A 12,435-nucleotide genomic window follows, 5' to 3' on the forward strand; every position below is an offset into this window, starting at 1 on the left:
GGTGGGGAGTTATGGGAGGTGCTGGAGCAGGGGAGGGATGGGATTGGAGAGGACCCTGTGGAGGAATGTGAGTGGGGTAGGCGGGGAGGGCATTTAAGCAGGGGACAGGGAGTTGAGCAGAGTTGGTGGGGAGACACCCTCTTTAGACAACATGGCGGCCAAAGTAGAATTGTTTTTGTTTCAGGGACAGAAAGGGGACCCCGGGCTCTCACCAGGAAAGGCTCACGACGGTGCAAAGGTAGGTTTCCAGGGACCCCAGTGCTCAGGGAAGTGGGGGAGTGGACAGCAGGGAAATCACCGTGCTCTGGGGCGCACCCTCCCGACAGAGGTCACTGCGTGACAAATGCCGGAGGTGGGAAGTAGAAAAAGATGGGGTCTGTTTTTTCCTCAAAGCCCTTCAGCTCTCCCTAAACCAAACCCAAAACCATTCCCTTCTGCCTTCTTCCGGTGTGCAACCAATAAAACCGACAAAAAATGTTGCCTGTGGACATACCTTTGGTGAATGTCCTTTTGCCTAACGCCCTGAGTGGGTTTTCTGTAGGGCCTGTTAGGTGACCCTCGACATCCAGAAGCTTCTTGGTAGCACATGCCCAGGAAGCTTCCAAGAGACATTCGAAGGCCCCTCTGAGGTTGTTAGTACGAGCAGACAGGTCTGTGAACTTCCGGGACGTGGGAAGGGAACGGGCTGGAGACTCAGGGCTCCCTAACTCTGACGGGCTGAGATCAGAAGGATCTCCCATGGAAGAGAGAACGCTCAGGCCAAAGGACTTCATCCATCCTCGAAGCGTCCACCCTGTAAATTAAACAAGGGGCCTGGAGGGAGTGCAGGACCGGCCGGAGCAGGGGAACCCAAAACTCCAAGTAAGGTCATCCAATGTCCCGGACATCCATACGCTGGAAGGAATCCTCGAGTCTGTCTGGCTTCCTTCTGGACGCAATCCAAGAGCCCTTCCGACAGGCAGAGCACTGCTTCTCAGCCCAGCCTCCAGTGCGTGGGCACTTAGAGGTGGCAGCTCGGGCTGATTTCTCTGAGGCACAGGTGGCTCACTCACATCTTCATGAGAAGTTTTTTCACTCAGCAAACTCTTACTGGGTGTAAACGTCCACATGCACCCCCATCGGACCCTCACTGGAAGCTTCTAGGCCAGGCAGCTAGGCCTAGCTTGCCCAGGAGAAAGCAGAAGCTCCAGCTGTGGGCGGCTTGCTGGAGGCCACGCAGCTGGTCCGACGCAGAGCAGGCTCTGCAGCCGGGCCTGACGACATGCAGGGCCCAGGCTTCTCTCTTGCTCCTACGTTGTCTGCTTCTGGGTCTCATGGTGGTGGCAGAAATGCCCCCTACGGGGTAGCCGCCCTGCCCAGCAAGGGTGGGAAGGAGGGTGTCAGGAATGCAGAGACGGATTCCTGATTGGAACGGGTTGCATGTCCTTCAGGGCTGCATGTCCTTCAGGGCGATGGATTTCAAACATGGTTTTAACAGCGGAACCCATTCCCCAAATGGTACCTTTTGCCAAAGTCCAACATATAAAACAGATTAAATGGAGTGACTGAGTTAAGTGGGGAGGGGCTGGGTACCCTGCCCGCCCAGCTGCCCTCAGCCCGCTCAGAGGCCCTGAGTCTCCTCTGAGGCCTCTAAGCCTCCATGAATGCTGTTTGCAAACAACTGGCCGTGGGAGGCCACACTTTCAATTTAATGAGTGCCCGCTCCCGTTCCCCCACCTCACCCCCTTGTCTGTGTTTTTCAGGGCGACGAGGGCTTGCCTGGGCTCTCTGGGAATCCAGGACCTCTTGGACGAAAGGTATACCTTGGTGTCGATGCTTTGCCTTGCCTGGTGGGCTTCCTAGCAAGCGGGGTCTTCATGCAGGAGTGCTGTGTGCCGCCTGCCTGCCCACCTGCCTCTCCCCAGCTCCCTCAGCAGGGGGCTGGTGGCCGGAGGGGAGAGAGGTTTCCGAGGGTCCGTGCTTGCCAGAGGGTGGGAAGCACCTTGGCTTGGAGGAGGTCCCGCCACCATGGTTAAGGAGGTGTGACAAGAAGTGACCCTTCCTCTCGGGGCCCAGCTGCTCCTGGGAGGCCATCCTAGAGGTGCTCGTGCTGGTGGAGGGAATATTGTCAGAGCTGGGAGCCCCCACTGGCCCAGCTCCTCCTCCCATGGGCGGAATGGCGGGGGCCCGACGCATCCCCTCTCTGAACCTGAGCCTCCTCCCATCTGGAATGACCATGAGCCCCCTGGGACTGTAAACCAGGAGCAAGGCCCGGAGCATGGACGTTCAGAGAGTGGGCTCTGGGGTCGGTTGAATCTGGACTCTACTCCCGGCTCCACCATTTCCTCACTGTGTGACCTGGGGCAAGTCTGACCTCTCTGGGTCTAATATCATCCCTCTGATATACCGCAGGCCAGTGTTCTATAGAGGCAGTGAGTTCTCTGTACATTCTGAGCTGTTGTCATCTGCCCCCACCCCATCACTGCTTCAGTCAGGCAGGGGGAGTTACCTGTAATTGCCTTTGGGGGAAGGTCTGCCATTTTCCTAGGTGGTGGGTCTCTGGCTTGTAGTGCCCCTAGATTCCTCTCTGGCTTCCCAGCCAGGGTGTTCCATCCTTCAGACTCAACTCTAGTTGTGTCCAGGAAGCCCTCTTGGAACCCTGACCTTCAGTCTAGGAGACCCTACTCTGCTCAAGGACCCATAGGCTATCTTAGCTGAGTAATTTCAGCCCCAAGACCAGCTTCACCAACAAGGATGTGTAAATCTGGTTTATCGCTCTCCCTACAGAGCCTAGCACAGGGCTTGCGCATAGTAGGTGTTCAGGAAACGGGGGAGGACAGTGCAGGGCCAGGGTCAATTGCTTTTTGCAGGAAAATACCCCATTGCTGATGGGTTTTCCAGTAGATACATTGGCCTAGGGCCACGTCTTAGGCTTCTACCCTGACTCCCAGCTGTGGCCACCGCTGCCCTCTTTCTCTGCCATCTGGTTCTCATCTGGGCAGCTGTGGCTTCTCCTGGCTCCATCCTGCTTGTGCTCTGAGGGTCCCTGTGGCACAGGGGGACTTGGAACATCACTCCCCCCCTCCCCTTCCGCTTCTCTTCCACCCTCCGTGGCCAGAGCAGGCCACACAGCAGATCTGAAGAAGCGAGACCCAGACAGGAGTCTGTGGCTGTCTGAGCTGGGGAAATGTGGCCTCTTCTGCCCCAGAGAACACAGAGGGACTCCCTCTCCCCACTCACTTCCCCTCTGGGCTCCAGCATTTTCTGATGGATGAGGTGTGGAGGTGTGAGTGGAAAAGTCTCCTTCCAGTCATGGCTCATAAAGCAGCCAGTGGTGGTCTCGCTGTGTACGGGGGTAGCAGTCCAGCAGAGGAGGCGGGAGATGGAAGAACAGACTGGACCGGCTTCTGCCTGGGGTTCCAGGCCTTCCTGCTCTCAGCAAATGTCCGGGGAGGCCGAGATCCCCCAACTCAGGGGAACCAGCTCACCTGAGCAGGGAGAGACATCTTTTCTAAATTAAGAGCCTCCGTGTGATAGGAAAACTATCTGGCAAAGCCATTTCCACCAAGTCCCTCTGGGCCCAGCCTAGGCAAACATGGAGGAGTTTGGTGTGTGGCAGGCCAGTGTCACCTGCTCACAGAGGATGGTGGGCAGAGCATGGGGGTGCTCAGGTCCTAAGGCAGGGACCCCTGACTAGTGGTGGGGGTCAGGGAGGAGGACCAATGGGGCGGGCAGCCGGGCCTGGAATTGTCGCTGTTTGTCAGCAGTCTTTCCTCCCACAAGTGTCTTTGGTGACCACAGTAGCCACTTTGCCCTGATCCTGTTGGGTGGTTTTTCTGCATCACCTCATGTGGGGGGGGCCTTGAGCGAGAATGAACATTGGTGGGTGAGAGGCGAGGTCTGTGTACCCTTTGCTCATCAGCACATTGACTTTTGGTGTCACCTCAGAGTGACGCCAATAACCCTATTCATTCATTTATTCAACACAACGGATTGAATGACTATTGTGTGTCAGGCACTGCGCAGGCCTCTGAGCTGACACATAGACAAAAATCCCTGTTTCCTCAGAGCTTGCAGTCTTGTGTGGGGAGACAGACAATAAAAACAGTAAAAATACGAGGTGTGTTAGAAGATGAAAAGGGCCATGGAGAAAAGTAGGCAGAAGAAAGGGAGTTTGGGTTGGGAGTTTCCCATACTGACCAGCGTGATAGGAAGGTTTACTGTCCCTCATCACATTATTTCCTAACAGTAACCTCTGGGAGTTAGGCAGTATTATGCCCATCTTACAGCTGAGAAAACTGAGGCCCAAATAGGTCTCACTCATTCATTCACTCTTCCAGTCATTTCACAAAGATATACCAAGGTACCTGGCCGTGTGCTGACACTGGTGTTAAATGCCAGTGAGATCATTGGTGGCTCACGGAGAGTGAAGTCTACAGCCCCGGTTCACAGCCCCGCTGTGCATGAGAATCAGCGGGGGAGCTTGCCCACCTCCCCACAGGGGTCCTGGTTCAGTTGGTCTGAGTGGGACCCAGGCAGTAGATTGTCATGTGCAGCCAAGGCTGAGAGCCACTGGATTAACAAAAATAGCTGTCAGGGTCACTAAATGGCAGAGCTGGGATTTGAACTCAGGTCTTCTGACCCTTAGTCCCTTTCCCTTTCCCCAACACTGATTGAAACAGCTTCTTAAATAAGAGTGGGCCCATCAAGTGGAAAAGAGCCTCCCCGCCTGAGAAGGCTTCTTTCTCTGCATCTGCCCGCGATGCTTGCTAAGGGACTTTGCTGAGCTGATTCCAGATGGGGGAGCAGGTGCACAGACCAGGTCAGACACGCCTGGATGGAATCCCAGCTGTGTCCCTCTCCTGCCTTGTGAGCTTGGGCAAGTGGCCTCAGCTGCTCCCTGCAGTGGTTGGGAGGGTTAAATAAGATGCTCTGTCCTCAGCACCCAGCACAGGGCTGGCACGTGGCAGATGCTGCATACGTATTTGTTGAATGAATGAATGAGTGTGTGATCACGACGAACATGAAGAAGCAGTGCCGTAGAAGGTCTTGCCCATCTGGTCCCATCACTCGTCTTGCTTAGTTACCAGTTAACCACCCTCCACTAACCCAGAAGGCTACCAGAACCCTATCTGTACCTTGTGAGGGCAGAATGCCATGCTGCCCCTAATCTAACCCTCCTGCCTTCTCTCCTATAGAGCAGCGCTTCTCAGCTGCCCCCCAGGGAACAGTTAACAATGTCTGGACACATTTTTGGTCATCACAAATGAGAGGGGGCGCTACTAGCTTCTAATGGGTAAAAGCTAGAAATGTTGTTAAAGACCTTACAATGCATGGGACAGATGCTCCACCCAGAGCGGAACCTTATCCAGCCCAAGGTGTCAGCGGTGCCAAGGCCAAGAAACTCTGCTGTATAGAAACCCCCACTCCATCCAATCCTGTGTGCCCTGGGCCTTCCTGCCTCCCTGCATTTGCTTCCACTGGGCCCTCTCCTGGCATGCTCAGACCAGTCATCTTCATGGATCTGTCCCTTGATTCCATTCTCGAAGGCCATCTTCTCCAAGAGCATCTCCCCAGCACCTCCAGGCAGAATTCATACCTCCCTTCTCCCGCCAGCCCATTTTCTCAGCCTCTTTAGGACTCTGGACTTTCTGGCTAGCAGGCAACTCACTGGTGTCCTTGGCACATTTGTCAGACGCGAGCAAGTGCACAGAGGAGGACCGCTTCTTTATCTCCTCATGCGGGGTTGAGCACAGTGCTGGCCACAGACATCTGCTCCCTCGTCCCTCACCTCCCTGCTTCCCCTGCCTCCTCAGACATCACTAATCGCTCTTTCTTGCCAAGGCTAATTCAGTCTCAGAATCTTTCTTAACACATTCTTAACACATAACACATTAGACATGACTAATGGAATGAAGTTGGTACTCAAGTTGAAACTTCCTCCTGGCTCCCTCCTGCAACCCTCACCCTGCCCACGAGCCCTCCACATGCCATCTGAGTTGGCCACTGTCTGTGAGATCTGTGCGAAAATGGGAGGGCAGAGGGGTCATCTGGGAATTTTTGCAGGGAGTGTGATTGACGCTGCCTGAAACGATCTCCTGCCTTTCCGCAGAACTGCCAGTTCTACCTGGATGTAGCACCTCCATGTAGCGCCCCTACTGAGAACCTTCTCTGGGCTCCTCTGCTGAGCTGCTCTGGGTTTCTGGGGTCCATACCCTCTCCATTTCTGAGCTCTTCTGCCCCTCTGCTCTCCAACGTGGCTTCTCCTTCAAGCCTCAGCTCACCGTGCCGCCTCCCCTGCTTGGCTGTCTGCTCTCTCCTAGCACTCAGTACTTCTTTGTTCCACTTCATATGTGTTTAATGCCCATATCCCGTTCTAGAAGGTAGGGAGTGAGTTTGCTTTGTTTATCAGTGTATTCTTAGTGCTCATATAGGGTCTGGCTCATTGGTGGGGGCTCAGCAAACCTTTGAATGCATGAATAACCAGATGAATGAATGAGCCATACCGAAACTGTACCTTCCTGCCCTGACCTGTCTCAGGTACCCACTAAGTAGAGTTTGGCGTCAGATGCCTAGCTATACTGTGAAGGACTGTGCTTTTGGACAAGCCACACATCACATTTCAGAATCCTATAATTTTTGAGCCAACAGGATGCTTTGAGAGGCTAGCTGGGGAAACTGAGGTCCAGAGAGGAGCAGGGACTTGGCGAGTATGCTGTAGTGACTCACTCTGTTTCCTGGCGTGTGTTTCTTCCTCCTGACCCTTTCTGTTGAATGGGGCTCTCGGTCCTGCTGACTTCCCAGTGTGGCCTAGGGGCTGCCAGGGTGGTAGAGAAGTCCCGTGGGAAGCCTCACGGAGTGCTGAGCGAGTCTGATGAGCTCCATTCTGCTGCGAGAGAAGCCAGGACCTCGTGCAGGCCGAGGTGGAGCCTGCAAGAGCAGCTTGCAGGGGGGATCAGCTGAGGTCTAGGTGTACGTTGGTCCTCAGGACCCCCAGGCAAGGACAGGACCCCCCTCCTCTCCCTGCCCAAGGCCCAAATAGCATCTCAGCCGTTGGGGAGACTGTCTGCAGTAACAGTGAGGTGATGTCTGGTTTCGCCTTGTGCGTTGTAAGCAGTGATTAATCTGGCTCCCAAACCAAAATATAGCCCGAGTTCTATTATAAACATGGGTGCTGTGGAGACCCGCCTGCCCGGCAGCCAGAGGCCCCTTGCAGATTGCGTGGTCCCTGGAACTCCCCTGAAGCATCTGCTCTCCCCTAGTCCCAGTCAGGCACTTACCACCCATGGGGAAATCACTGCCCGTGGGTCTGTCTACCTTGTGGTCAGTGTCCGCCCCGTAATTACCCAGGGCCCTGTAGAAGGTGATATTTTAGATTCTTCCAAGCCCTGGGGCCCTGTCATTTGAAGCTATTTGGCTAGCCCCAGCTTGGTAAACACTGTTAAGGTGCCTCCAGGGAACATATGAACCTCCCCCCACCGCCCCATGCCTTGGCTGTGCTCAGTCTGAACGGCTCCCAGTCTGCTAAGAGGAACAGGGGTCCAAGGCAGTGTTCAAGGCCCGTCAGGTTCATGGTTTGGGAAGGACCTAGGAATCGTGGCCTTCTAGACAAAGCACAGCCCAATGGGTCTGGAGTCGTGGGGGACGGTCTGGGCTTGGCCATAACTTGCTAAGTAGCCTTGGGTAAGTCCCTTCCCTTCTCTGAGCCGCAGTTTCTCATTCTATCCAATGAGAAAGGAGGTTGTCAAATTGACAGCTTAGGTTCCTTCCAAGTCAGATAGATACTCCGGAGTTCATGATGCTGCTGTGATCCAGAAGCTCAGACCTGGCGGGGTGTGGTCTATAAGATGGTCTTCGCCTAGGTGGCCCTGTGGCTCTTCTAGGGGGGCCTTGGGCCTCAACAGTATGTCTCATCCATGATTTGGTGGTTGAGGACACGAGGATTCACAGCCTGCTTCCTCTGGGAAGCTGTGTGGCCTCAGGGAAGTCTCCATCCCTCTGAGCCTCAGTTTCCTCATCTGGCAAATGTGCATGGCAATTCCTACCTCTCGGGTGATTGCAAGTTGACGAGTTGATGTATTTAAGGCTTTAGTGCCGAGCCAGGCATAGGGCAGGTCACTGTCCATGTCCCCGAAGGTCATTTGTTTCCTTTTAGCTATATCCTGAGTAAAAGATTTACTTGAAGTCTCCTTCTGGGATTTCACTGGCTAAAGCACTGGTTTCTAGCAGGCTTCTTTGTGGCTACACAGGAAGCCAAAGGAGCAGGTGATGCTCAAGGGCTCCCGGGACCCCTTTCACGCTGCTCTTGGGATCCTTGCTCCATTATTGCATTGGCTCCATTATGTCACTGAGGCAGGCAGAGGATGGCAGAGAGAGGCTCAGAGAGGGCAGTCACCTGGGCTGAGTCACACAGCCTAGAGCTCAAGGCTCCGCCCAGCTCTGCATGGGAAAAGGCTTTGCTTGTTCTTCCTCATCTGCAGGCTTCAAGTGGAGAAAGGATGATCATGGCCGTTATATGCGTCCTGTCCATGACACATCCCTGCTCAAAACCCTCCTGTGGTTTCCTGTCGTCTTACTGCCTGGCATGCTCTGGCTTCCTGCTTCTTCTCTGACCACACCGCCCCTCTGCCCCTTACCGCTCACTCATTCTGCTCTTGTCGCACGGGTCTCATTATTCCTTGAGAGCGTTCTTGCCTCAGGGCTTCTGCACCTGCTGTTCCCTCTGCCTGGAATGCTTTTCCCCAGAGAGCCCACCCTGTGTCCAGCTCCCTCACACAGAGCAGCCTCCCCTGCCTGACCACCTGCAGTCACCACCCTCCCCAACACTGTCATTCTCTGTCCTCCAACTCTGCTCACTTTTCTTTGTAGAGCTAGTCGTTGCCACACATTATCTCTTTTTAAAATTTTATTTTCAGCGATGGTAAAAAAACACATCACATACAATTTACTATCTGAACCGTGTTCGTGTGTGCAGTTCATTAGTGTTAAGTATATTCACATTGTTGTGCAATCCATCTCCAGAACTTTTTCATCTTGCAAAACTGAAACTCTACACCCATGTAAGCAAATCCCTGAGACATTACCCTTTTATATTTATTTGTCTTTATATCTACTTAATTAGACTGTAAATTCTGTCAAGGCAAAGGATGTTGTCTTCTTGTTCATCCAATGCCTAGAATGGTGCTGGAGCATAAAATTTCAGTAAATGTTTGTTGAATGAATGAATGAAATATAAAGATCACGGTACTAACAGCAGCTAGCCTTTACGGGGCCTTGAATTCATTGCCAGATACGGTGCTAAGTGCTTCACACATTATACCATGTAATCTGTACACCGACCCTTAGAGCCCCACTTTACAAGAAGAAACCAAAGCTCAAAGAGGTGACGTCAGTGGCCCCAGGTATACAGCCAGCCAGTAGTGAAGCAGGATAGGGATCCAGATTAATTTGAAACAAGAGATCTTAACCACTCTGCATGCTGGCTGCTGCTGGCTGTGGCCTGTGCCTCCATTTGCCCATTGGGGAAAAGAACACACGCCCGCGGGTAGAAGAATCTCACCCAGCCGTAATGCATCAATCTCATGGGCCCCAGGTTTGAGATGCAATCATAACGCTGGGCTGTCTCGAGGCGTGAGTAGGTGCAGAAAGAATGCTTGTAAATTCCCCAAACCTCTTAGATGAGACCAGCGCTGCTGTTTATGATTAAGAGCGCCGCTTTCTGGGGGTTTGCGGGGGTGCCGAGTGTGTGTGCCTGTGGGTATCTGTGAACATGCATGAACTGTACATGCCTGGGGGCGGGGGACTGCAAGGCTCTCCATGTGGCCTCGGGTGTCAGAAGGACCCAATGGTGAGCGTAAGCCTGCTGCTCCTTAGCAACGGGATTTGGGGCAAGTGGCTTCCATTCTCCGAGACTCAGTTTTCTCCTCTGTAAAATGGAGATGATAACCCTTAACCCCCTTTCCCCACACCTCATCTGGCTGTTGTAAGGGCTAGAGGACGTCATAAAGGTGCAATCCCATGTTATTTATTTATTTGTTTATTTATTTTTGGCTGCATTGGGTCTTCGTTGCTGCGTGCGGGCTTTCTCTAGTTGGGGCGAGCGGGGGCTACTCTTCATTGTGATGCGCGGGCTTCTCATCGTGGTGGCTTCTCTTGTTGCGGAGCGCCGGCTCTCGGCACGCAGGCTTCAGTAGTTGCGGCGTGCAGGCTCAGTAGTTGTGGCTCATGGGCTTAGCTGCTCTGCGGCATGTGGGATCTTCCCAGACCAGGGATCGAACCCGAGTCCCCTGTATTGGCAGGCGGATTCTTAACTACTTAACCACCAGGAAGTCCCTGGTGTAATCCCATGTAAACAGCAGTGCGTAGAGGGGGTTCACAGGCATCGTGTGTGTGTGCGTGTGTGTGTGTGTGTGTGTGTGTGTGTGTGTGTGTGTGTGTAGTCTAGAGTCTCATTTATCAACTCCTGGGGGAGCCCTAGAACTCTTGAGTTCCAGAACACCAGAGCTGAAGGGGACTCGGAGTTCTAACTCCCTCATCTGAGGTCCAGAGAAGGACAGTAACCCATCCAGAGTTGCACAGTAAGTCAGAGACGGTGTCTAGGTCAAGTGTAGGGCTCCCCTTGAGAGGGGGTCTAACGGAGATCACCACGTCTCCTCCACCCTGTCTGAAATGGAAGCCCCTGCTCCATCTTATTTCATAAGAGCCCTAATCTGATGGAAGCTTGAAGTCCAAGGTTTCCCTTCAGAGAGCTCCTAACTCCTATGAAATGGCCCAGGTGGTCATCCCCAGCACCACCTGAAGGCACACACTCGTTCTGATTCTCTTGATCTGGAGACCTGGCTTTGGGGACCATGGGAATTGGACCAGGGTGACAGAGGGTCACGGTCGGTACTGGAATGTTGCCAGAGTCTTTCTCAACCATCGAGTGGCCTCTTTGCCCCTGGAATACTTGCTGGGACCAGTGGGAAGAAGGAAGGCAGCTGTTTTGGTTCATACATTTGGTCAATGTGTGCGAGATCTTTTCCGTTAGGGGGTTAATGAGAAGGTGCCGACAGAAGGTCCCAGCATCGCGTGGTGGTTGAGCATAACCCAGACCTTAAGGTCCTAATCAGTCTACCCATCCACTAAGACATCCCTCCACCCCTGCTTCAGACGCTCCCACCTCCGCTCTGGATTTGGAAAGAATGGTTGTGATACAGCATCACCCTCTCGCAGTTGCCGTATCCTAATTTAGCTCCCAAACCCTGCCCAAGGAGTGATCAACCCCCAACGTCTTCTGGTCTAAGAACCATTGGTGGCGGAGAGGGAACCACAGGAACCCCGATGTGCATATATCCATTCTGGGACGTGTTATTGAACACGTCCCCGCCACGGCGCATGCAGTGCTGAAAAGGCAGGCGGGGAGGCTGGGCCTCTGCGATCCATGGGCCCAGATGTGTCTTCCCAGCCTGATTCAGTCTCTTCCCCCCCAACAGGGACACAAGGGCTATCCTGGACCGGCGGGGCACCCCGGAGAACAGGTGAGGGCTGCAGCCTCTGCCCCGCCCTGCTTGCCCTCCCTCGCTCCAGCCCCTGCCTGTCCCTGGCCTCCTCCCTGGGCCCAGCTCCATGAGTGAGCTCCAGAGCCAGGAGGTTCTGCCTCCCATCCTGCTGGGGCCCCCACTCTACCCCACCTCTCAGCCAGCCACATCTGCCGCCCGAGAGGGCTGGAGTCCATGCCGGCCCGGTGTTGGCATGAGCCACTCGACTCCAGTTAGAGCCATGAATAGCTGGCCTGTTCCGGGCGCTGTTAGGGGATATTATACACGCCGCCACGGGGTTTGCAGGAATTTTGGCTGCCCCGGCCCAAGTCAAGCAGCAGCCACCGCCAGCATGGGGGAACCAGCCAGGCCTCCTCTGGGCCTTATTCCTGGGCTTCGAGCACAGGAGGTTTTGTCCCTCCAAGCTGGTCTGACCGGTTTCTCAGAGGGGTGGGCTTGGGGGCCCAGCAGGCCGATGGCCTCCCCTTCCTCCCATTTCATCTCACATTCCTGCCCTTCTCTTTGTCCATTGTAAGCCCTGGTCCCCCACCACCCCCCAGATCTGGAGCTGGGCAGGGTCTCTCCTTTCCTTACGTTTCTCTTGTTCCTTTGCAGGGGCAGCCGGGACCCGAGGGCAGCCCAGGGGCCAAAGGTTACCCTGGCAGGCAGGTGCAGTATATGGCTTCTGGAAGCTCTGTGGCCGTGGTGGTGTGGAGCTGGCCACGGGTGCCCCCAGGCAGAGGGAGGTGGCAGGCTGGGGGCCAAGCAGCTACACCTGCTGGGTGGGCCCTGAAGAAAGGGCTGTTCAAGGGGGCTGTACCGAGGAAACTTCTCTGAAGGCAACAGGGCAAGGATGCCAGGAAGAAACAGAAGAAAGAGGAGTTCTGGGGCTCTGGGGGTGGGGCTCCAGAGGCTCCCCCTGAGCCACCTCCCTGGG

At 54.5% G+C, this 12,435-nt stretch overlaps 1 protein-coding gene across 1 annotated transcript in view; it reads left to right on the plus strand.

Annotated features, from left to right (window-relative positions):
- Positions 1–12,435, plus strand: part of COL27A1 (collagen type XXVII alpha 1 chain) — a 144,875-nt gene that overhangs the window by 36,449 nt on the left and 95,991 nt on the right. Inside the window, exons 11-14 of the mRNA XM_089912648.1 lie at positions 185–238; positions 1,743–1,796; positions 11,454–11,498; positions 12,114–12,167. Of these exons, the coding sequence (XP_089768774.1) occupies positions 185–238; positions 1,743–1,796; positions 11,454–11,498; positions 12,114–12,167 (207 nt within the window). The remainder of the gene's footprint in view (positions 1–184; positions 239–1,742; positions 1,797–11,453; positions 11,499–12,113; positions 12,168–12,435) is intronic.

Source organism: Delphinapterus leucas, chromosome 6, assembly GCF_059928025.1.
Source record: "Delphinapterus leucas isolate spDelLeu-1000000601 "Yukka" chromosome 6, BTC_Dleu_Yukka2, whole genome shotgun sequence".
In the NCBI taxonomy this organism is placed as follows: Eukaryota; Metazoa; Chordata; class Mammalia; order Artiodactyla; family Monodontidae; genus Delphinapterus; species Delphinapterus leucas.